Source organism: Vollenhovia emeryi, unplaced genomic scaffold (genome assembly GCF_000949405.1).
Source record: "Vollenhovia emeryi isolate VEMERY1.0 unplaced genomic scaffold, V.emery_V1.0 DF939142.1, whole genome shotgun sequence".
In the NCBI taxonomy this organism is placed as follows: Eukaryota; Metazoa; Arthropoda; class Insecta; order Hymenoptera; family Formicidae; genus Vollenhovia; species Vollenhovia emeryi.
In genome coordinates, this window is record NW_011967224.1 from 588,358 (window position 1) to 611,574 (window position 23,217).

A 23,217-nucleotide genomic window follows, 5' to 3' on the forward strand; every position below is an offset into this window, starting at 1 on the left:
TGTATAAAATTTATATAAATTTAAAAAACAAACTTATAATTTATCTTTGGCAAAATTATCATTTGTAAAAGGCCTAATTTCTACTAGCAAGGTAGAAAAAAGGATATTTACTCTTTTTCATCACTTAGGAACTTTTAGTTGAAACTATTAAACTTAAAAACTATGCTAATATACATACAATTTGCATTAATTACGCATTTGAAAACGCGCATTTTGAACACACAATTAATGCAGTTTAGAAGCCAATGCAGTAAAATGCGCATTAAACGCACGTTATACGCGCATTGGCGCTCCTTGGGTAGTACGTCAGTGAGGCTGCGCAGAAGTTCGCTCAACGCGCGTGCGCGAATAAATTCTTGCAATCTCCCATCACTGGCCGTAATTACATGAGTATCACCGACGGAGCGTCGTGCCGCGTACGCACGCTCCGAATGCTCCGATACGCTCCTAGGGGCGGTCGGCAGTGCGTCTATCGTCAATCGTGATTACGGGTGCGACGAGATCGCGTGGGACACTGATAGTCTAGCCGGTGGTTCGCGCCAACTTCGGTCGCTGCGGGCAGTTGCTCCGGAGCGTGTGACAAGTTTGTTTCCGCTAACAAGCCGGCCAAGAACGATGACGACGATTAACGCGGATCTGCGGCGCGAGCGCGAGAGATGCAGCTTCGATCCCATGGAGCTCACGGGTTTCTGGGACGGCGGTGCGGAGAAGTCGTCGCATCGGCGCGAGCTAGGTTCGTCGTCTCCCTGAGATTAATTTCGTACGCGCCACTCGTGTCGGTGTCCTCTCCCTGCGTGACGTGGTGCAGCGATGCCGCCTGTTACCTTTTCAACGCGAGGAGCCGCGCCAAGTGTCAACGCCCAATCGTTAGATTCTTAATCCCCCCGCTCGTCGCGGGAATCTTTCAAATAGATATTATTTTTCAAAATAACGTCTCTTTCCGTAAATTCTACGTTCCCGAAAGAGCTAAACTGAATGAAGAAGATATTTAAATTCTCGACGTGAAAGATGTAAATTGGTTTTTTCATACTCTTTTTTTTCAATACTATGCGTCAATTCGCGTTATAAAAACAACACTACGACTGAAAATTTTATCTGTTTGTCAACTACGTTACTCACTCCTAGGCGATAAAGCGTTGAATGCTGAATCTTACGTATCAGGTCACGCCTTGCGTCCGTTGTAATCTCTTTACTACTTCATAAGAGTTTGGCTTTTCATACAGCATTTATTCTCGCGTTGATTCGCAACTTGCACGTGTCCCGTCACGAAAACTAAACGCGTAACTTAATTGTAAACGACTACGGTCAATTTCCCTCGATGAAACGGGAAGAAAACTTATATCGCAAATTAGGACGAGGAGTAATTTCTGAAAGAAAAAAAAGACAATAATTGATCGGTACAAAACGGGCAGTGAGAACCGACGCAGTTATTAGGTGATCATACGGCACGTATTTGAATCGCAGATAAACAAAATAATAAATCGTTTCGTGACACGTTTCGGTCTACCAAAGTGATTCTTTTTAAATTTCGATCAAATTTTAAACCGCAATTAAAATAATGTTTAAACTCGTTTACATTGTTTCGGGAGAAAAGAAAGAGAAGAAAAATTGTAATTTATAACTGATATGTTCGTAATTAAAAAAAAAGCGCCAATTCTTTTAAAAACTGCTCCAATTATTATAGACGGAAAGGCATACAAGTTTCCGTAGCGTTCCTAGAAATGTGTTGAATTAGTAGGTGAAAGGCGTGAAAGTTTATACTTCGGTTTCTTGCGATCGGTTACACGAGCGAATTAGTCTCGTTCAATATATTTTTCTCGTACGCGATAATCTTCTTAATGATATTGACAACGGTTCTTGTAACGTTTTTCAATTTTTATAATTGTTTTATAGACAATCGGGGCGCTATTACATTTGTCGTACGACAAAGTTTTTTTAAGCGCGTTGACTGGCCACAAGCTAGAAAATTTCTAGATACTCGAGAACTCTTTTAATCTTGCAGCCAATCAGCACGCTTGAATAATTTGTCGTACGACAAATGTAACACCAGCCACATTCTGCGCGTAATATATTGCTGTTACAAACATCTCCAAATGCGATACGACGTAATTGACGTCAACGACGACTCTATCAGTATTATAAAATAACATCTAGCACTGTAATGCCCCATCGGCAAAAGTTTCGTCAACCTCTGCCTCCATTTCTACGCGGAGAAAATTCTCTTATCAAATTTGTCCTGAAAATCATGTTAATCGTAGGACAGCACGGCATTTCGAAGAATTTTCGAGAGTTTGAAATTTTACCCATACATTTTGCTGGTAAAAGTTCAAAAACCTGAAATAAATTTGTTCAAAATGTCCATGTTGTTCCACAATCACGCGTGATTTTCAGGATAGATTTTAAGAGAAAATTCTCCCTGTGTAGTTACCCTGTGTCGCATAATTTTGTATCTGCTTCTCTTATCGCGATTCAAAGATACGCTCGTGTCGACAAATGCACTGAATCATATAATCGACATTAGCGAGTGTCATGTGAACGTGGGAAAATGTTTGATGCTTCGTCATTGGTAGGAACGATCTTTTCCTCGTCGTTCTATTTCTTCCGGTAATTATCTTGTTCCCATAATCGGTTTCGCTCGCACGGTCTTATGCATAAACACACATCATCTTAATCAAGTCAGCCTCGTTATATAATATAAAATATTTATGAAGTATTCAATTATTTACTCGTTTTATTTCCATATTCTTATCTGCAATCTTTCCGTGGTACTTTACTTGCGATGAGCTTTAATATGATATCATTTCTTTGCCTATGTATTCTCTTTTTTGTCTTTCACTTGTGTCAAGGTAAACATACGTAACTGTTTTTTCGTATCGTTTTAAGTGACTATGAATTATTTATTAGGTAATTTTCCAGCTGTGTTAACGAACAATTTATTTACATAGATATTTTGGAATTTATCGCGCACGTAAAATTATTTTTAGAAGTTTTCAACAAAAGTGCATAATATTAGTAAGAATTTATTAGCTGTCGAGTGTTTTGTATAAAGAGATGTGAGGATGAGAATCGTAAATGTAAATGTGAATAAGAATATCGGTTTTTTTCTTTGATAATGAAAGAGAGAAAGAGACGGAGAGATGACTTGGCCCTCAAGCTTTCGCGGCTGCTGTCTTCTTCAGTCGTAATGGCTTCCGGATGGTTGCCGCGTTTGCAGTGCGGTGCCGACGTTTCGCAAACATTGCAGTTTGCATCATTAGGACTGGGGGGGGGGGGGACTCTGATACTGCGGCTGTGTTCCGATATTCACTGCCAGTACTGCGAATCTATAGTTTACGTCACGTGTACTATAGATTTTGTACTATACATTTACAGTACTGGCAGTGAATATCGGAACACAGCCTGGGTAGCACCACTATCAGGGCCAGTTCCACAAACGTTGGTTAACTGTTAACTAGAGTTCAGTCAACGCCCTATCCTTTTCTATCTTGTTCTCTAAGAAGAGACAGAGGATCAGTTAACCTTCGGTTAGCAGTTAACCGACGTTTGTGAAACTAGCCCTCAGAGTCCCCCGGCCCTGATGATGCAAACTCCAATGTTTGCGAAACGCCGGCACCGCACTGCAAACGGACGCGGCAACCATCCGGAAGCCATTACGACTGGCAGAGAGATGACTATTGCGATAACAGTAATAGACTATTATGTACTGTAAAATTTTTTAATTTGACATTTATAATAGCTGTATGATATTATATGTATATGAGATCGAGGGGGGAAACCGCTGAGGGCATTGTGGTGTACAGATTTGCGGCATTGCTGGGCGTTACTGGGCATTGTTTGGGCATTATAAAGATAAAATAAGATAAATAAAATAAAATACGATAATAAGATAAAGTAATGCCCGCTGGGCATTGGCGTACGAGATTTTGGTCAGCAATTTTCCCCTCGTATGAGATACTAGAATATGTTGCGTGAGATTAAAATTAATCACTCGCTCAAAAATATTACCATCTACGATAAGATACATCAAACAAACCTCTTGAGCCGTGAACTTTCTTCATATGTATTGATAATGAGCCATAAGTATCTGTAACTGCGTCTTTCACAAGTGGCATGCGCGGCTACTCGGTTCAATGTTCAACGCGAGATTAAATATCTCATCATAACTCATATTTCCACGTGGACTTGGACTTTACGATTACTTTGTGATGTATCTCATCGTTGTCCGTCGCTGATGCGAGATATGTGATGACTTGCAGGAAAGAATCGTCATTCCGACATCATTGACATTCGCGTTATTTACCTAAAAAATATATTCAAAGGGCTCTACTAATATACGTTAAAATTAATATAAAAAAAAGAGAGAGAAAGGCGTTAAGAGCCAACGCCAGTTGTTAGGTGCGAGTGAAGTAATAGATTTAATGCTAAATAAATTTAAACGAGTGAAACGTTTCGATCATCTCATATGTGATTCGTCTCAATGACATAAAGTATATATTGGCCTAGTTTACATCGTCAAAACGTTAGTACACGTATTAAGTTTAGTGCGCATCAATGCTTTAATACGTATGCGTTTACATCGAATCACATCGAGTGTACCAACCGGAAAAAATAATACGAATTTAATTCATGTCGATTGCCTCATAATCTGCTTCTCCGTGCATAACTCTAGAAATATTCGTATTTCTTCTTCTTTCCAATTGAATCCTTTTTTACATGACATTTTAATGTAATTTTGACACAAAACGAAACAATCTGACAAAAAATGCGGCGGTCTGCCTCGCGAAACGAATGTTACAGTTGACGACTTTACAGGTTATAAAAGTATGAAACGAACACAATGCGTTTCATGCGTTTACATCGTCATTTGTATCATTTGATACGCGTATCAGTTTAATACGATACTCCTATTTGATATGCTCGTACCAAGTTGATCCGGCAGCGTTTACATCGTGCGTACTTAATTATTTGGTACGAATATAGTACTTGATACGCGTATCAAATACATGATGTAAACTAGGCCAATAAAATGTATCGCAGTATAATAAATAACACAACGTATAAATCAGTTAATAACATAAAAAATTGAGCAATCTGAATGACCGTTAGGATAGACAACGCGATGACTTCGCTCTATGTAAAATTATAACGACCTCACCCGATGGTAGATGTCAGAACGCTATGCTTGCATTGCAGTACATAACAAAAACGCCGAATACTACGTTTTAAAAATGTTCTCACTCGCGAAATATGATCTTCCCGCAAGTTCCACAACCTCGCTTGCACAGATGGACTAATGAATTGTCTACCTAACACCACACGAAGTATTCGGCGTTTCGATTCCGGGTGAGATCGTTATAATTTTATTTCTTTTTTTTAAATTAATTTTCACGTTGTTTATTTTATTTTTAAGCCAAGGCGAGTCAACTTCTAAACTCCGGCACGTCGAGAAGTGTTTTTTACCAAATGTTATCTTTAAGTAAACGCTTTCCCAAGACCGTTATCTAATTCTATAATGGACTAAAATTAAATTAGGATTTGTCTATATCAAATCGTTACTTTACAAAGGATAAGGGAGATGTATATGTCTAGTCATTTGTGTTCCACGATTTTACGATTATGTAATTCAAGAATCACAAAGGGGGCGGCCTCGATACGAATGTCAAGTTCGTCGAATTAGAAACTGGTTGTGTAACTTTCGTTGAGACGTCGTCGGTGTAGAGATGCCTCGAAACAGCATCCTCATTCATTAAGAAATTTTTATTTCGGATTATTTCTATAACCACATACAAAAAACCGCTCTATATCGACATTAATATAGCTTAATTTAATCAATCAAAATTGTTTTATTAGTCAATCTGATTGTGTAGCCATCACGTAATTTAATTTAAATATTTGTTAATTATGAATAAATTTGTATAGTTTGTGTTGGTGTTGTGTTGCTCAATATCCACATTTGCATTCTTAATTATGCAAGTTTAATTATTCACTGACGATAATAACTTCATCTGTAAGAAAACTGCGTTATGTCCGAAAAGAAACCGGCGCGCAAGACAAATGTGGAAAATGGGACGGTATATGAATTCACAATTTATTAAAAATTACAAGTACAGGCTATCTACATCCTGCCCTTGACTCGCATTGGCCATTCTTGTTTCTTGTTTATTTAATTATTTTCAAATAGGTGATAATTCGAGCTCATTACTTGCAGAAAACTTTTTTCTAAGCGATCCGCTTCTGCATGACAAAATTCCTGCAAAGTACAAGAGTCACAAGGAAATTTATGAGGAAGCTATTATGAAAGGATGCCGGGTGTTGCAGAAAGTGCAACAGTTACACGACTCAGGGAAAGGCGGCATGGATGTTTTCTCGTAAGACATTCAAATATATAATAAATAAACAATAACCGTTTTACGTTACACACTATGAAGGAACTGTATATTTAATATAATATATTCAAAGTCAGATTTTTAAGTAATATCATTATTTATAAAATATATTATTTACTCGAGATAATATTTAATTGAATTCGAAGTGTAATGTTCCACGCGAGGAAAAATACTTTTAAAGAATGTAAAAAGGCGTAATTTTACAAAAGCATGTGTTGCTCTGTAGACAAATTTTAGGAGGTACGTTAGGCTCGGCGGTATTGAAGGATGGTAATCCGTTGACACTGCACTACGTCATGTTCATACCGGCTATTATGGGACAGGGCACTGTCGAACAACAAGGATATTGGATATCCAAGGCTTGGAGCTGTAGTATCATCGGTACTTATGCCCAAGTATGTTTCTTACTAATCACGAACTCTTATCGTGCTTTTTATCATTTTTTATTATATATATTATATATACTCTATTCTAAAAGTCGTTTAATCTTAGAATAATAAAAATGCGTTTTTAGACGGAGCTTGGTCATGGCACATTTATTAGAGGCTTAGAAACTACAGCGACCTACGACCCCGAAACCAAAGAATTCATATTAAATAGTCCGACTTTGACATCATACAAGTGGTGGCCTGGTGGTTGTAAGTTTTATTTCTTCTTGCTCAACATAACATATACTCGAGTCACTCTCGAGGCTTATAGAAAAGAAAATACTTTCAGTGGGTCATACGGCAAATTATGCAATTGTTGTTGCACAATTATATACGAAAGGAGAGTGCCGAGGTATCCATGCTTTTGTTGTGCAACTCAGGGACGAGAATACTCATGAACCTTTACCAGGTGCGTGAGATGCATTTTACAAGTAAACTCGACGTCTTTCGCCGAGTACAACGCGTTTACGAACGATCAAAAGATTTGTGTTAAAAGATTCGCCTTTGTTTTCAGGTATAAAGATCGGTGAAATTGGCACCAAGTTAGGAATGAATGCGACTAATAATGGCTTTCTCGGTTTTGAGAATGTCAGAATACCGCGCGAGCATATGCTGATGAAAAATTCTCAGGTAATGGAAACAGAAGGAGAGTGAGGCGTCTACGATTAGTTGTTTAACGATAAGTCTAAAGTCGAGAAAGAGGTCTAATCATCTGAATTTGCAGGTGCTGGAGGACGGAACCTATGTGAAAGCGCCTAGTGATAAACTCACCTATGGTACAATGATGTTTGTTCGAGTGGTATTAGTACGCGATATCTCGAACTACTTGTCCAAAGCAGTGACAATAGCCATTAGATACAGCGCAGTAAGACGACAGAGCCAGATAAAGCCTGAGTATGTAATAAAAGAAAATAGGGATAACCAATAATATTTACAATCAATTTAAAGAGTTTATACTATTATGCTGTTACATTTTGACATATTGTTTGATTTCGATACGAAACACGTAATGAACACAACAAGTTTCATACAAGTCTTATCTTATTTGATTTATTTTACTATCTTCTTTTTACACTCATTGTCAGTCTAAAGGTCGACTAAAGATATAGTAATGTGCATGGTAATTAAACTAAAGTATCAGTATCCAGAATCGTTTAATATTAACACTTACCTTGAAATTTAGTTTCTGAATACATTTGGTTTATACTTGGACTTTTATTTTTACAATTCTGATAACGATCCTGAATAAATTGCTTATTTTTATTTTTCTAAGAAAAGTCTAATTTATTTCAGCGAGCCGGAATCACAAATTATGGATTATGTCACGCAACAGTATAAATTATTCCCCAATCTTGCTGCGTGTTTCGCATTCCGAATGTGCGCCGATTGGATTTGGGAGATGTACAATAACGTGACAGCTGAATTAGATCAGGGAGAGCTAGAGAGATTGCCTGAGGTATGCTAAAATGTTATTATAAGAATGAAAATTGTAAGGAAAATGATTGCGATTGCAGATTCTGTATACTAAAAGGACTAATTTGGAATTAAAATGATAAGAAATTAAATAATAATTGTCGTTATTATTATAGAAATAAAATTATATTTTTTCAGCTACATGCGCTGGCATGTTGTCTAAAGGCAGTTGCATCGTCGGACGGTGCCACTGGCATCGAGCAATTACGATTGGCATGTGGCGGACATGGTTATATGGATGCAAGCAACTTGCCAGCGATTTATGGTTTAGTGACTGCTACCTGCACTTATGAAGGCGAAAACACGGTTCTGCTATTGCAAACGGCTAGATATTTAGTGAAAGCTTGGAGACAAGCTGTCGGCGGTGAACCACTACCACCGACTGTTGGCTATTTAGCTGATCTTTCACGTGGAATAAAACAGCATCCTTGGAAAAATACTTTATCGTGTATTGTGCAAGCGCATCAAGCAGTTGCCGCAGGGTAAATATATATGTCGTAGCCCGATAGCTAAATGGCTAATTTCGCTATCGGGCTACGACATATATATATAAAGGAAATATGTATTTCAGTGTCTCAAGTAAACTGCGTGAGATCACAAAACTTAAATTTTACAAGGGAGTCGTTCGAAATTTTTTCTCCTCCTTAATTACATCATACTTTGACTTTTCTTAGTTCAATAATGTTTTTTTACTAGTGTTCTTTAGAAGAAAATAAATACTCTGAGACACAATGTTAAGAGCCAAAACGCAGTTTACCTCTGATACATAAGATGTGAAAACCTCGTTTTCTTTCTATTTCTGAAATATTGCAATACGTACAAAGCAATATTTATGTATGGAGTGTTGTTAGTAAGTGGAAGATGAAGTATTGCAATGTCATCGAAAAATCTACAATTTATATTTATAGCAAAATTCGTCTGGCAACGGAACACATGGATCGTAGAATACGTAGTGGTGCGTCACCAGAAGACGCGTGGAATCAAACTAGCATTGAATTAGCACATTGCGCAGAATCTCATTGCCGAGCTTTCCTAGTAATGAGATTTGTTGAAAATGTCAGAGGATTGACTTCCGTGTCCAAGCAGCTTCACGAAGTTTTAATGCAGCTTTGTGAATTGTACTCGATATATTGGGTATTGCAACGAATTGGAGATTTCCTTCGTGTTAGTTATCATATTATTGTAAAGTAAAATTACCATCATAATGTAGGTCCATTATCGAGTCATTTCATTAACCTGACGCATTTTGCAATTACAGTTTTCCTGTCTAAATAACGAAGATGTTCCGGCGCTCCAGACACGTTTCGAAGAGACACTTGCTGCAATCCGTCCAAATGCTGTCGGTATCGTCGATGGATTTGATATTCGCGACGAGATTCTCGCATCCGCGCTTGGCGCATATGACGGTAATGTATATCAACGTCTTTTTGATGAAGCGATGAAAAGTCCTTTAAATCAGGAGAATGTTAATCAATCCTTCCATAAATACCTCAAGCCTTTCCTTAAAAGTAATTTATAGTCATTATGTGTTTATCACACAATAGCTCTGTTGTAATAGATAAGATTATTTTAAAATTTAAATAAATTTGCGTGGCAAGTTCGGCAATATTATTCGAGTTCACACTTTCCAATGCCTATATATGTCAATCATGGCAAATGCTGTAATACTATAACTTTAAGGTACTTCTTTTCTCATAGTAGTTATATCGAGTTATAACGTCAAGCTATCACAATTAAAAACTATAAAAAAGTAATTTTCTTATAATGTGAATTAAAATAAATTAATTCTTTGCGTGCTACTGCACACACACACAGTTAATAATATGGATTAGTAAAATGTGTAGAACATCTTTTTCGGTTTGTGAATTGGTAAATAGTTGTAAATTAATCAATTGTTACAAAATCTATTTTGCTAGGAATATAAGACGTTTGGATATAGAAAATTATATTTACTAATGTATATTACTAAAAAGAAAATTACTTCCTGTATATTTTAGCAGTTCATATTATTGAACGTGAGTGATAACGTACAAAAACTAATTTATTTTTATGCATATTGCAAAAAAGTTTACATATTCTATATAACTAGTGAGAAAACAAAAGCTTTTTAAGTATAACAAAAATATTTCATTCACTTTTTTATAATAGAGTGTAAGTAATATAAGTAACTCGCAAAACATTGTATGTTGGTATTATATGAGGGCATACAGGTTTCTTGCATGTCGAAGTTATACATCAATGCTTCAGGAATGAAGTAGAATAAAGCAAGTGAGGAATGTGTGGATATAAATTGTTTAGGCTTCCTTTTTTTAGTGTTACATATATACGCACATACTTTAAACATTTACTTTGCTTTACTAGAACTATTATAACTAAAGGATATAAAGCTTAAGCGACTTATTTTCATTAAAACTTTTGAATTCATTCCCTGAAGTACTGATATATAATTAAGAATCATTCTGTATTCGTTGGAATTCCATGTTAAAACATTTGTTAAAAAAAAAATCTTTTTATATGGCGCAATTTACCGGAATCGAATTTGTGAAATTGATGGAAATGTTCTTGTCTATTATACATTTATCGGCATCTGTATTATCATTGATTTTGTTTTATGCGTAAAATATTTACGTCCGTAAACCAATCTTTGAAAGAGACGGTTAATATTTTTGATAGTGATATTTCATAAAATATAAATATTGTATATGTGAAATGAGGGCACATGCAAAGTATTATTTCGCAAATAATAATATTAATAAAAGAAAAATGTAATTTTTATAGTAAGATGCTTAGTGTGTATTTACAGATTTATCTTTAAGAATGTTATATCGCGGCAATTTCTTGTAACTCGAAGGTACAAGTACATATTATATTTTGGTATACACAAATAAAGTGCAAATAATCTTCCTTCGTTATGTCGGTGTGTGATTTTACGAATCACTGAACTCCTCAATTTTACGAAATGGAAGAGATGTTCGTCGTATCTCAAAGAAGTTTCCAACGCGTTTCCTTAGACGGTATAGTATTTATTTACAGAATAGGAGCGACGACATACATTATTGTTTGTTATACTAATATAGTGCAATTATTAATCCCCGTTAATTAAGAACAACGTAATAATTACTTTGATGTCCGCAACAGCGATAACGTGGATATATTCCATCTTTTGCATTTCAGTAAGAAGCTTGTGTCTCTCGCTGGCCTGTTATCGTTGCGATTATATACGTACGTGGTAGGAGATCGATTTTAAATTTCAGAAGGAAAACGTGGGAGAATGATATAAAACACTTTAGTGGGAAAAACCGAAACAAATGCGTTTTATCGCAGTTGCGCGAGCAAGTATAATGTATCTATATATTTATATATAAGTACATATACATGTATATACGTATTTTGTGGGTTCGTGCATAGACGGAGATATATACACATATATGTAATATAGAGACCAGTTAGGGAGCAATAGGACGAGGACGAAGAGGAACAGGAGGAGGAAAAAGAGGAAGAGGAGCGATGGGATGACAGTACTTACACTTAAAAAATAACATTGTTAATATTATCGTTATTATTAAATATTAATCCACTTTTAAAATTATTTTCATTCGTCCACCTGGCCTATGGGCTTTGCCTAGTATTAGACAGACTTTTCATTGCTATAGTGTTCTTACGGAATTACGTCTTCTTATAAAATATGATTTCATTACAATTATTATTTTTCTTCTCCTCTTCGCTTAATTTCTCTCAGACGTTAATTGGCCGCGTGGTGAAGCGTAAGCTAGCAAAAGCTAAGGCAAGCGACACCACGGGGTCAATTAATTACTATCTAACGAACAATTTCATCTATATCATGTACGATTATTAATAGAGATTACGAGCCCCCAATTTCTAGGTCTTTCCTCGTTTACTTCACACGAGACAGTGGTTTCCGAGAGAGAGAGAGAGAGAGAGAGAGAGAGGGAGGGGGAGGGGGAGGGGGAAATTTTCAAAAATGACGGAGAAAACAGGACGATTGTAGATAAAAGAGTATTTCAAAACATTTTGAAAAAGTTAGATTGATGAAAGAGTCGTGTGAAGTATTGGAGGAATCTAATCGATCCACATTAGAAAATCAAATTTAAACGAAAGTAGTACAATAAAGGAGTACCGACTTAATAATAACTTATAAAGGGGAGAATAGGGGTATTTCTTTGATCATAATCGGCATTATATCTAACTATCGTTACTAATGTTCTTATCGTTATTATCCTTATTGGTTGATTTCCTATGTGTACCATTCCGAATTTAGATACACTAAAACAGATTCTGTGAAAAAGAATTCGTTAAATTTAGCAAAATCGAGTCGTTGAAATAAATCTCGAGGCTTCGTTCGCGTACAAGTGACTTTTCATCGATTGAAATGCAAGTAAAAAAAATTATGTCGTGATATGCCGCGGAGAAACAACACCATGGCGCATGTTCAACGAGGATAAATTGAGGCAATAAATTCGTCGTGGATGAGAGGGAGCTACATTATTCTCGATAATAAAATAAATAAGGCGGTTTAGTAGACTCTATACACTTTTCATAGTAGTAATCGTGATCGGCACATCCGGACGTAAGAATCAGCTCAAGAGAAACGGAAGGGTCAAGAACTTGCAGGATGATGGGGGTTGAGAGTACCGTGAGATGGCAAACAACGTGATTATAAGGCGGATTCGTGAGTTTCGTACCAAATCGCTGTTCCTTACGTAGTACATGTGGCAGTATCGGCATGATATACTTTTAAATTACTCCAACGTGTCCGATTTTCCGCGACGGATCGGATTCTGCGAAAAGACGACGCTCACGTACTGTCAGGGAAGAAGAAAAAAAAAAGAGATTCAAGTGCGTCCGTGGAGGAGGGGAGGGGGGGGGATAAAAAATTAACGGAAAAGGCAAAACGGCCAAGGAGACCCCACGTGAAATGGAGAGGAGAGAAAAAAACCGTTAATAAATAAGTGGACTCCGCGATGCGGATCGATCGCGTGACGAATGTCGGCATGGAAAAAACTTCCGATACGAACGAATATACGCATTTGTATCGCTTTTCGCGTGTTCCCTTTCGCTTTCTAATACAGCATTATGGCATCATTTCTGTCGTGCTAAGGCGTGCGCGCTATCGTACCGTTCTTGGGACAAGAAGGAACCACGTGTCTCTTCACTTCTCGTGTCGTGGGTAATCGTGCCGCTCAAGCGCAGCACTTATCTTTCACTTTATGGCAACATGACTTCTCGTCGTTAGAATCTCTAAGACGAGATAATCCCCAGACGGATGTATTAAGAATTTTTATCCGAGTCGATTCAGGTAATAAAAGTGGGATGTTTTATCTTACGGGTGGAAGGAGGGTGTGACGTCCCATTGCCATGCAAATATGATTCAATGGACCCCCACGAGCTATTTCTGCTCGTCCAATGCTCCCGAGCATCGGAAAAATGAAAAATATATTCAGTCTCTACAAAGGAATTCCTCTATGTTTTAGAGCTGAGTTTAAGAGCTGCATTTTATTTCTGAAGAAATACGGTCTGGAAGTTGGGACACGTCGATCGCGCTATTGGCGACACACGCACGCATGGCTGCTGGTTCGCGTTTCAAAAAGATATATGGCACGCTGACTGACAATTTACTTTATTTACTAAAAAATGCATTAATTGCGAATTGGCGATTCGTACAGCACAAGGATTCTGACGAAGCTTACTAAATGCCCGGCGTACATGTGAAACGTGATATTCACAATTATTGGGAGTTTCTGTGTTTATACACAAATTCTCGATATATTGAACATGATTTACACGAAGCAGTTATCTAAACAATAAAATGATCCAAACTGCGAGCAAATTTGTATACGTTTTCAATTACCATCGAATCTTGATTTAAAAATTTAAGATACATTTATCTTGCGCAAGAAACACGCAGAAAGCTAATTAGAGATCAATATTAGTGACAATCGTAATGAATCGAGAAGAATGGAAAGATAACGAGACTAACTCGAGATACGAACGGCCATCTGTTTATCTTTCTAGCGTACAACGAAACGAAGAGAGAAGCTGCGCAGAGAAAATACGTATAAAATCTCATATAAATTTCAGAAATAATCACTATTTTTTATAACGATATGTACAGTACCAGCGACCGATCGACCGTAAATAAATTCCAAACGATCTCGTATAATTGTATAATGTATAGAAATGCACTGACGTAAAATATTCTTTTTGTTGCTCTCGGAATATGTGATGTGGGTCGATGCGGTCGCGCTACGATTAATGCTTAACACATATTCTTAATATAGGCGCCCTTTTTATCCTCTCTGCAATCGATCAATATGGTCGACGAGTCCCGCCGTTTTCGCCTCTATCGGAACGCGAGCGTGCAATAAAAGACCTAAATCTCTGTCGAACTCGGTATTAAACGCTTGTTCAAACAAGTAAATATTGTAAACTTAAAAAAACGGGAAAAAATAGCAACGACGCGCGAACGAGGTTGCAGCTTAACTCCTCGCTGCTCTTACTGTCGGAGAGAAATCACGACGCCGCAACGATCCTTCTTCCCTTCCCTCCTTCCACCGGGAGACAGAATGATTAACGACATAGCAGCGGCGTTTATCGCCCACGAATTTTCACGCTCTCAGTCCTGTACATGTATATACGTATACATACACGTAAATATATATATATGTATATATAATATATATACGCTCTCTAAATACGCTTGTAAATGCATCTTGGAATTGGTGCAACCTCGCCGACGGTGTCTCGACGGGATATACGCGAGAGCGTGTACTCCTCGCCGTTCATTGTCCGTCGCTTCAGTCACCAGCCGGGATGATTACACTCCGAAGAGAATCTTTTCGGAGATCAGCGAGTTAAAGTCGGGCTAACGGAAAGGGAAAGGAAAGTCTGTACAGGGTATTGTGCAAAGGGCGAACCGGAGCGTCAAGCTGTAAGAGTTCGGCGAACGGTCCATCGGCCGAGAGCCGCGAATTCGTCTTGTCTCAGACCCTCTTACTCGTGTACATCTTTCTTTGAACACGACGAGATACAGCGTGTAAGAAAATACAGTTTCCCAGAGTCAAGGGGAATTCGGGCGGCCGAGAAGTCGTACGGCGCGCTAACGTCGTTGTCGCGGCTCGGGCTCGGGTCGAGCTTTCAAAATCATGGGGGGGGGGGGGGAAGCTCGGGAGAATCGTGAAAAATTGGCCTTCCGAGGAGGGAAACGGCAAAGGATCCAGGTAGTTAAGCGAGGATATGTTATAACGGTCGATTTAAAGCTAAGAACAAGGGATGATATCGGCAGGCGCCGACCAAGGGCGGGTTCCGTGTAATCGAGAATCGGCCGACGTTTCTGAGCGACGTTCCTCGGGTAAAACTTTGCGTTTTGGGGAGAGAGTCTATGAGCGCGTGCCGTGCGGTTTGCCGTAGTAATTGTTTCACCATCGACCAGCGGGGATTCCGAAAGCGGGCGTTGATCGTCGGTGGGTCTTTACTCGACTCGGCATCGTGAGATCGCGAGAGGAATCGGCCAAGTCGCCGTCGCGCCGCCGCCGACGCCTCAAGCGTAGAACTCCCGATTGTGGTGAGGCGCGCCCGGCTTAGGGAAGGCCTGCGCCGCGGGTGATCTCCTCGGCTCGTCCAGGGCGTACGAGCCCTCGTCCTTCTTGCGCATCCGGTACACGATGAACATGACCACCAGTATCGCGCAGAGGAGGCCCACTACCGCGCCGCCGATCACAGCTAGAAGCACAATCGAGGTATCTTAGATTTTCTTTTCGGATAAAGCCTTGCCCGCCAAGAGTATAGCTTTCGATCGATACACGTGCGTTAATAATCATCACGCCGCGCCGCCTCTGTAAAGAGGTACGCGGAGCATACGGTCGAATACGGTCGAGAGACACGAGATACACTTGGTCGAGTTCGACGGGAAGCTTTGTCACTTTTGCACTACTCACCGGCTAGCACGCCCGGCTGCGCAAAGAACGAGCTGGTGCGGTCCCCTGGTTTCGGATTCATGATATAGACCTCGTGGATGTCGTCGGTGTTGTCGGCGTGATCGTCTTCCGTGCCCGAGGGCTCGATTACGTTGGCCTCGTTGCCGGGTCGGTTCACGGTGTCAATGGTCGTCTGGAAATTGGACACGGCTCGATCACTTTAATCTGTTTAATTCGCGACCCGACGCGAGAGGAGAAGCACGCGTGTAGACCAACAAAAATATAGTAATCCGTTTCGAGCGGCAAGTGTCGCGTCAGCACTCTAATCGGTCAAATTAGATTGCACGCCTGCGCAAAAAAAAAATATCAAGCGCAATATCGTAAAACGTCGCGAGAATATGATACACCGGTGCAATTTCAGGAGTGAATTTTTTTTTATTTTCTTATTATTATAATTTCACGTAAGCCGCGCGCTCTTTTCCCGCGGGAGCAAATCCAACGATTTGCATTACCAGGCAATTACCGCCGGCAGTAATTTTCGCATTCCCCCGCCCCACGTGCGGAATACATTCGTAAAGGACAAAACTAGAATTCCATAAATTTCTGAAATCCACCAGGCTGAAACGGAAGATCCAAAGTTTTACAAAATTACATAATTTCAGCGAGACATCGCGCGCTCACCTGTTTAGTTTTGACGTTTGTCTCATCGATGATGTACGGAGGAGGTCTCGCTTCGGTCGGCTTGCTCGGGACCTCTAATCCATTGTTACCGGTAAACTCTGTAATAAAAACGTTAGAATTGGCATCTCTTTTACAGGACCGCACACGGATCTCCGCGAGAAACCAGTTTTTCGATATTTCGAGTAGCGCGTTCGCGAAAACTGAAAATCAAATTTCCAATCACCGTGATTGGGGATGAGAAACGATCGGCAGACGACGGATACGTGCAGATACCGTCCAGTTATCAATTTTTCGAAAAATCCTTCCGCCCTTGTGACGCGCATGATATTTTCCCGTAATTCCGCAATAGACATTTTTCCTAGGCATCCAGCCATTGTACAAAAAGATTCGCAGGAATCTCTCCAAGTGGTATAGAACTCGCAATTAAGGGGATCCTAAAGTCACCTGTTTTATCGACACATTCGAATATAGTTTTCGCGCCGGTAAATCTTTTTATTAGCTTTTACGCACAAAATAATGCCATGGCAGGATAAGTTGCGGACCGCATAGCAGAACATTTTCATACTTAAAACACTAAGGTCAGAAGTCTAATGAGAAAGATATTGGTATTTGAAATTTTCAATTTTTTAATCGTGAGCAATTTGAAATTGGCTTTATAAAATTACAACATTCTTCCACGCGATTACAGTACGCGTAAAAACAAAGCGGGGGGGTTCACGACTTTATGTAAAAAACGAAGAAAAATTAAAAATATCGCTTTATAAGTAATTGTGGTTAGGTTAGGTGACGGCTTCACATGCTGATATTTTTAATTGCTCTTCGTTCTTTATATAAAGTCGTGAATCCCCCGTTTTGTTTTCATGCGTACGATAATCGTGCGGAAGAATTTTGTAATTTTATAAAGCCAATTTCAAATTGCTCACGATTAAAAAATTGAAAATTTCAAATACCAATATCTTTCTCATTAGACTTCCGACCCGAGTGTTTCAAGTATGAAAACGTTCTGCTATGCGGTCCGCAACTTATCCTGGTATTATTTTAGGCATAAAAACTAGATTCGAATGTGTCGGTAAAACAGATGACTTTAGGATTCCCTCTGTCTTCCATCGAGGAGAGAGCGAGAGAGATATCGGATGTCATACCGTGGTCATCGTCCCCGTCCTCGTCGTCAGGGCCAAGGCCGCTGCCCGAGGCCTCGAGGTCGTCGCGATTGTCGCCGCCACCTCGGCCGGAACCCTCTAAGGCGTCCTGATCATCCAGGTACAGGTCATCCGGGAAGGTGTTGTAAGTCGAGCTCGCAGACGTCCTCTGTTTGCTGTCGCTCTGTTCCTTCTGTGAAAATCCAAGGAAACGGCCATGTGACTCAATCGATAGGGAAATCGGCCTCGTGTCTCGCGGGACATGTGCCGCGGGTCATTGACACGTCCCGCGGAGCGCGCTCGGCGGCTCCGCGACACCCGAGCTAACGTAATTAAAGGCACGCGCATATCTGAGCGTCCTCCTCTCGACGCGACGGGATCTCCGCGACATGAAAGGGGCCCCGGCCCGCGGTTCATTAAATTTTAATTTAACTCTGCCGCGGGAGATAGAAGCGATCTCTACTCGCTTCCACCTCTCGCGGTAGTTGCCATAAGCGGAGCGCGCGGGGATTCAGCAATCTAGCACCGTCGTCGAGCATCACCATGCAAATGCGCGCAAATTTCAGGTCCAACGGAAGTCGAGATAAGTGAGAGAGAGGAGCGAGCTAAATTCTGTCGGAGAGAAAGATGGAAAAGGACGAAGGCGCGGGGAGGGCTCTCGCTTGGCGACAACGGGGCTCCTCCTGCTGAAGGATCAGCGTGGGTGGCGCGGGTTAACGTTGCGCCGTTCTATTTCTAGAACGTCTTCCCATCTCGCCCTCCCATTGCCTAGCACCGAAATAGAAGAGAGCGCGCGTTCCTCGGCGCGTCCGACGCTCTCGTGTCCCTCGCGCGTTTAACGCGCATAGTAACGGGCCCGCAAAAATCCCGAGCGCTTTAGTTTCGCGCCAGATATTTTTTTCAAGGGCGCGCGATAAAACTACCGTCGCGTTAAATTGAGCAGACGGACGGACGGACGGACGGACGGCCGGCCGTACGTTATCCCGCGCGCGACAAAGAGCGGCCACGACGAGCGGATGATTGAGGAGGAAACGGCGGAATAGCCCACGCTTCCGGTTACGTGATGTCCGCGGAATGCGAAGTGACGCGCCGGGAGGAACGCGAAGCGTCGAACACAGCGGGGATTGCGAGCGCCGATATTCCCGCGATGCGGAGCAATGCCGTTGCGGGAAAATTCCATATTCTCGAAACGATCGGAAAGAGGGAGAGGGAGTTTACGGAAATGTATTACTTTGCAAAATTGATAACGCGCGTTAGATACCGTCGTCCGGTCGCGACGTCACGCACGTGACGGCGCGCGTGGACGAACGTGCGGATAGAACGTCTCGTAACGACGCGATAAAGCAGCGGCGGGAGGAAAAGTCGCGACGATAACGAAGAATATTTTGTCTCGCCGACCTTTGTCCAATACTCGCGGCTGAATGGCGCTATTAACGAGCGCGTCGCGATCGATAGCGCAAAATTCAGTCGTCTCCGCGCTGTCGTCGCGTCGCGATTTCCTCTCCCTTTCGCTTTTCGCCACGGAAGACAATGCGCGCCCGATGACCGTGGAAAACGCGCGTCCAGCACGCGTCGCGTCGCGTTTCCGTTTCATTTCCGCGCGCACGCGACGGCCCCGTGCGCTGGCACGGCGCGACGCATTGTATTCGATACGAGGGTATTGAGACTCGAAATCGTTGGAAGAGGGAAAATAATCGAATTGCGAGACACTAAACTGACTGACAACCGACGACAAATCGCCGGACAAAGATCGGTCGGAAATGTCCCGACCGATATTTTCGCCGCCATCGGAATTTTGTGCCTTATAGTAATAACTCTTGTCGATTTTAGAGACCCTGTAATCAGAGACTGGCCATAAGAGTTCGTCGAGTTACTGCGAGTGAGAGAGAAACACAGGCCATCTCACTCTTCTACGAGCGTAACAATCGTAGAAGACTGAGACGGCCTATGTTTCTCTCTCACTCGCAGTAACTTGACGAACTCTTACGGCCAGTCTCTGATTACAGGGTCTCTAGTCGATTTTGTACATTCGACGTCTACGACTTTCGACTTGTATCTTTCCGTTTCTTCATATCCCGTACCGTCTCGCAGACGAAGCTATCCTCGACGAGTCTACGACCGTACACTTTGCGCGTCGGTCGTTGCTCGCCATTCCGAAGAACATACGGTACGACAACGACGGCAACTATCCTTCGTCTCTCGAGGTGGACCAGACCGAGCGGGCGAAAAGTAGCAAAGAGATTTTCTAATCGGTCAATCTTCGTGACTGAACAATTACGAGTGAACGTACGGGAAGGACTTCTTCCTCCGTGCGTCGACAAGAGCTGGAATGTACGTCATGAACTCGGACTCGCTCGCACTCGCATCCGCTGCCAGCGACGTAGGCTCGTTTACTCGCGTCCGGAAATTTCTCGACCCGAGTCCACCTTGGGCTCCAGGCGAACGTGTCACGGAACAACGTAACGGATAACGAGTGGCGAGGAGAACAACGAGGATCAGTCGCCGCGAGAAACAACTAGTTACCCAGAACAATGGAAACGCAGGAGGAAGAATCCTCCGAGGACCTGGACCTGGACGTAGACGTCGGCGCGTGTAGCCAGCCACACCGGCGGCAGCCGAGTGCGTCGCCCGGTGTATCCGTCGAATCGATACCGGCGAACACGGCGCGGCGTCAGCCCGGTCGAGCCGAGGGCCGAGACCTTGGAGGCCCTTCGTCGGGATCGACGGGACCCCTCTCCCAGGACAGCCCGTTCTCGCCCTTCACCGATCCGCGGAGTTCGTTTCTTTCCCTTTCCCCACGCACACGCACCCTTTTCTCACCCCTCGGTCAAGCCACCCGGGTGGCTTTCGCGTCGCCCTCCTGGACGCGGTGCTCGCGCGGAGATTGCGCGGGCGCGCGCGATGCTATCGACCTCCTCCGCGTCGCTCTCGTCTCGCTTTCGTTCCGGCCCTCGTCCCGGTGGAGCAACGTCTCGCGGACTCGCGTCTCCGCGACTCGTCGAACGTAGGACCCCGCGCTGGTCGACAAAGGCGTGTGCTCGCCCTCGCCACCGTCAGAATTTCTCGGGAGGTCGCGCGCGACAGCGACGAGGGAATCGCCGCGTACGTGCCTGTCGATACCTCTGTACTTACCGCGTGCGATTCGCTCGGGGGGGGTTGACGGATGTGCGCCCGGGACTCCGACGGCGGAAAACGAGAAAATTCGGAGGGTGATGTGCAGCGGTTTTAAGCCAGGTGGTGACTGCACCGACCTAGTACGAGTCCGACTCGGTAGACGGCACTGTCGAGGTCCTCGCGACTGTATATATACATATATATATATACAGTTACCTGTATATATATATATATATTTACATTGTACACCAGGACGTTTTTAAAGCCGGCGCAAGACATCTGAGAACCTACCCCTTGATACATTCGAGCCTAATTGCCCCCCGGAGAGGAGATTTCGCGTTCTGCTTACCGCGTTTTGCACTCCTTGTGATCTCATTCTGCGTTTTGCATATATTCTAAATGCACTCCGGTATAGGTCCGACATATATTTCGCCTTGTGTCTTATTTTACGTCTGTGACCGTCCTGCGTTCTACTCCTCTCGTGACTTACATTCACTCTGCCCATTTCGTGCTACGAATATCATACTTTTGATTCTCAGGTAACTAATGCCTCGCCTTTCGCATATTTTACTCTTTCGCGCATGTACGTTACATCTATCTGTCTATCTTGTCATTAATCTTGCACGTACGCGATAAATTATTACTTAATCGAACGCGAAACATTTCGCGACTCCGATTTCCGCGACCCGGGAGAAAGAGAGGGGGAGAGAGACACTTGGACGAACGTCAGAGTGAACGAACGCGATGGAATCGCGCGTTGTATTTTCGATTTACAAGATAAACGTACGCGCGAGCACGTGCGCGATAAATCCGTCAAGAGCTTCGAGCGAGCGAGCTCCGAATGTATTCAATAAGTCATACGATAAGGCGATTCGCGAACGGCGGGATATTGAAAATCTGCTCTACCCGGTCGGGGGTAGAGCTTGTTGCGCGCGTACACCCACCCACACATCGCCGCCTTATTTGAATGGACGGGATTTTTCATATTGGATTCGAATCCGAGGGACTTAACTCGGGTCTGGCTGCCGCAATGCGCGCGTTTCAAGTCCCGCCGGGTACTTGGATGCTTTTCGCTCCTCGTCGCCGGTTTACCCATCGAGGAAAACGATGGTCAACGCTCGAGAAAATGGAAAAATCGATCGCGCGGTAGACGGCCAGGCCTACCTTTTCGCGACGCGCGCGCGTCGATGTACGCGTGTAACAACACCGGCAAGGGGCCGGAAGTGAAGTTCGGTCCAGCCCGCCGATTCGAACCGTCCATTCTCAGAATTGGCTACAGCGAGGACTTACGTACGGCTCCTTGTTCTCAGATTCGCCTCGCCCAGTGCACGGAACTCGAACACTGTGGATTCCACGATATTCGTCTAGAATACCCGAAGTTCCGTCCCCTTTCTCGACATTTCGGGGAGGAATATTCGCCGTAGCGTTGTTTCTGTCATAACCACGGCGCCGGGTAGTTACGACACACGGAGAGAATTTTTTCTTCAAGTTTAGTCTGAAATTCATGTAATCTCGGGACAACAAGGCGTTTCGAAGAACGTTATGAGCTTTTTGAAATTTTACCATACAATCTGCTACTCTCTAAAAATCAATCGGTGAATTATCACTGGAAACAGTGAACTGTCACTGATCTGCAGTTAGTAATTATACTTGGTATACATTGCATTAGTAGAATGTATGGTAAAATTTACCAAAACTCTCATACACACCCACAGAAAGTTTCCGGATCCAATGCTATTACACTTGAATGTATCAGATAATAGGATCGATATAGCGCCAATCATATTTATTATAGAGAAAGGAGTACTTTAATCGTAAATGAAAGATTCTGAAATCTAGACTAAAATGATAGTATGTATCGTCTTTTGTCGAATACCGCGGTGCGAACTTCGTGCGTTGTAAGATGGAGGGAAAATTTATTCCAAACGCAAGGAAATACACTGGTCAAAAAAATTAACGCAACAAGAAATTTACATCAAAATTTGGCGAATTTCAAATAAGCGTAACTTCGCGAAAACTGGTCGAATTGAAAAGTTTTTTTTTTCATTTTATAGGGCAAAGT

At 42.1% G+C, this 23,217-nt stretch overlaps 2 protein-coding genes across 4 annotated transcripts in view; one reads left to right on the forward strand and one right to left on the reverse strand.

Moving 5' to 3' along the window:
• Positions 1-360: 360 nt before the first annotated feature.
• On the forward strand, positions 361-11,199 carry LOC105566753 (probable peroxisomal acyl-coenzyme A oxidase 1). 3 transcript variants are annotated; one of them, XM_012021005.1, is made up of 12 exons: positions 3,123-3,151; positions 3,645-3,685; positions 6,209-6,368; positions 6,613-6,781; positions 6,901-7,024; positions 7,104-7,223; positions 7,329-7,444; positions 7,539-7,708; positions 8,108-8,270; positions 8,426-8,769; positions 9,196-9,451; positions 9,546-11,199. In XM_012021005.1, the coding sequence occupies exons 1-12, from the start codon at positions 3,138-3,140 to the stop codon at positions 9,804-9,806; spliced, it is 1,938 nt and encodes a 645-aa protein (XP_011876395.1). In that variant the 5' UTR covers positions 3,123-3,137; the 3' UTR covers positions 9,807-11,199. The 3 variants fall into 3 exon arrangements, with proteins under 3 accessions (XP_011876394.1, XP_011876395.1, XP_011876396.1); XM_012021004.1 differs by lacking the exons at positions 3,123-3,151; positions 3,645-3,685 and adding an exon at positions 361-733; XM_012021006.1 differs by lacking the exon at positions 3,123-3,151 and having other exon boundaries at positions 3,682-3,700.
• A 90-nt stretch (positions 11,200-11,289) lies between these two features.
• The window catches only part of LOC105566754 (syndecan), an 83,069-nt gene continuing 71,141 nt past the window's right edge, over positions 11,290-23,217 (reverse strand). The window contains exons 2-5 of the mRNA XM_012021007.1: positions 18,045-18,234; positions 16,903-17,000; positions 16,243-16,414; positions 11,290-16,027 (exon numbers count right to left, since the gene is read on the reverse strand). Of these exons, the coding sequence (XP_011876397.1) occupies positions 15,846-16,027; positions 16,243-16,414; positions 16,903-17,000; positions 18,045-18,234 (642 nt within the window). The 3' untranslated portion in view covers positions 11,290-15,845. The remainder of the gene's footprint in view (positions 16,028-16,242; positions 16,415-16,902; positions 17,001-18,044; positions 18,235-23,217) is intronic.

What these genes read in the sequence shown, in the direction of transcription:
- LOC105566753 (XM_012021004.1), top strand. Translation starts at nt 616, where the DNA reads ATGACGACGATTAACGCGGATCTGCGGCGCGAGCGCGAGAGATGCAGC. An exon ending in TGCTGATGAAAAATTCTCAG is followed by an intron (nt 7,445 to 7,538) that starts GTAATGGAAACA and finishes CTGAATTTGCAG; the next exon opens with GTGCTGGAGGACGGAACCTA. An exon ending in CATCAAGCAGTTGCCGCAGG is followed by an intron (nt 8,770 to 9,195) that starts GTAAATATATAT and finishes TTATATTTATAG; the next exon opens with CAAAATTCGTCTGGCAACGG.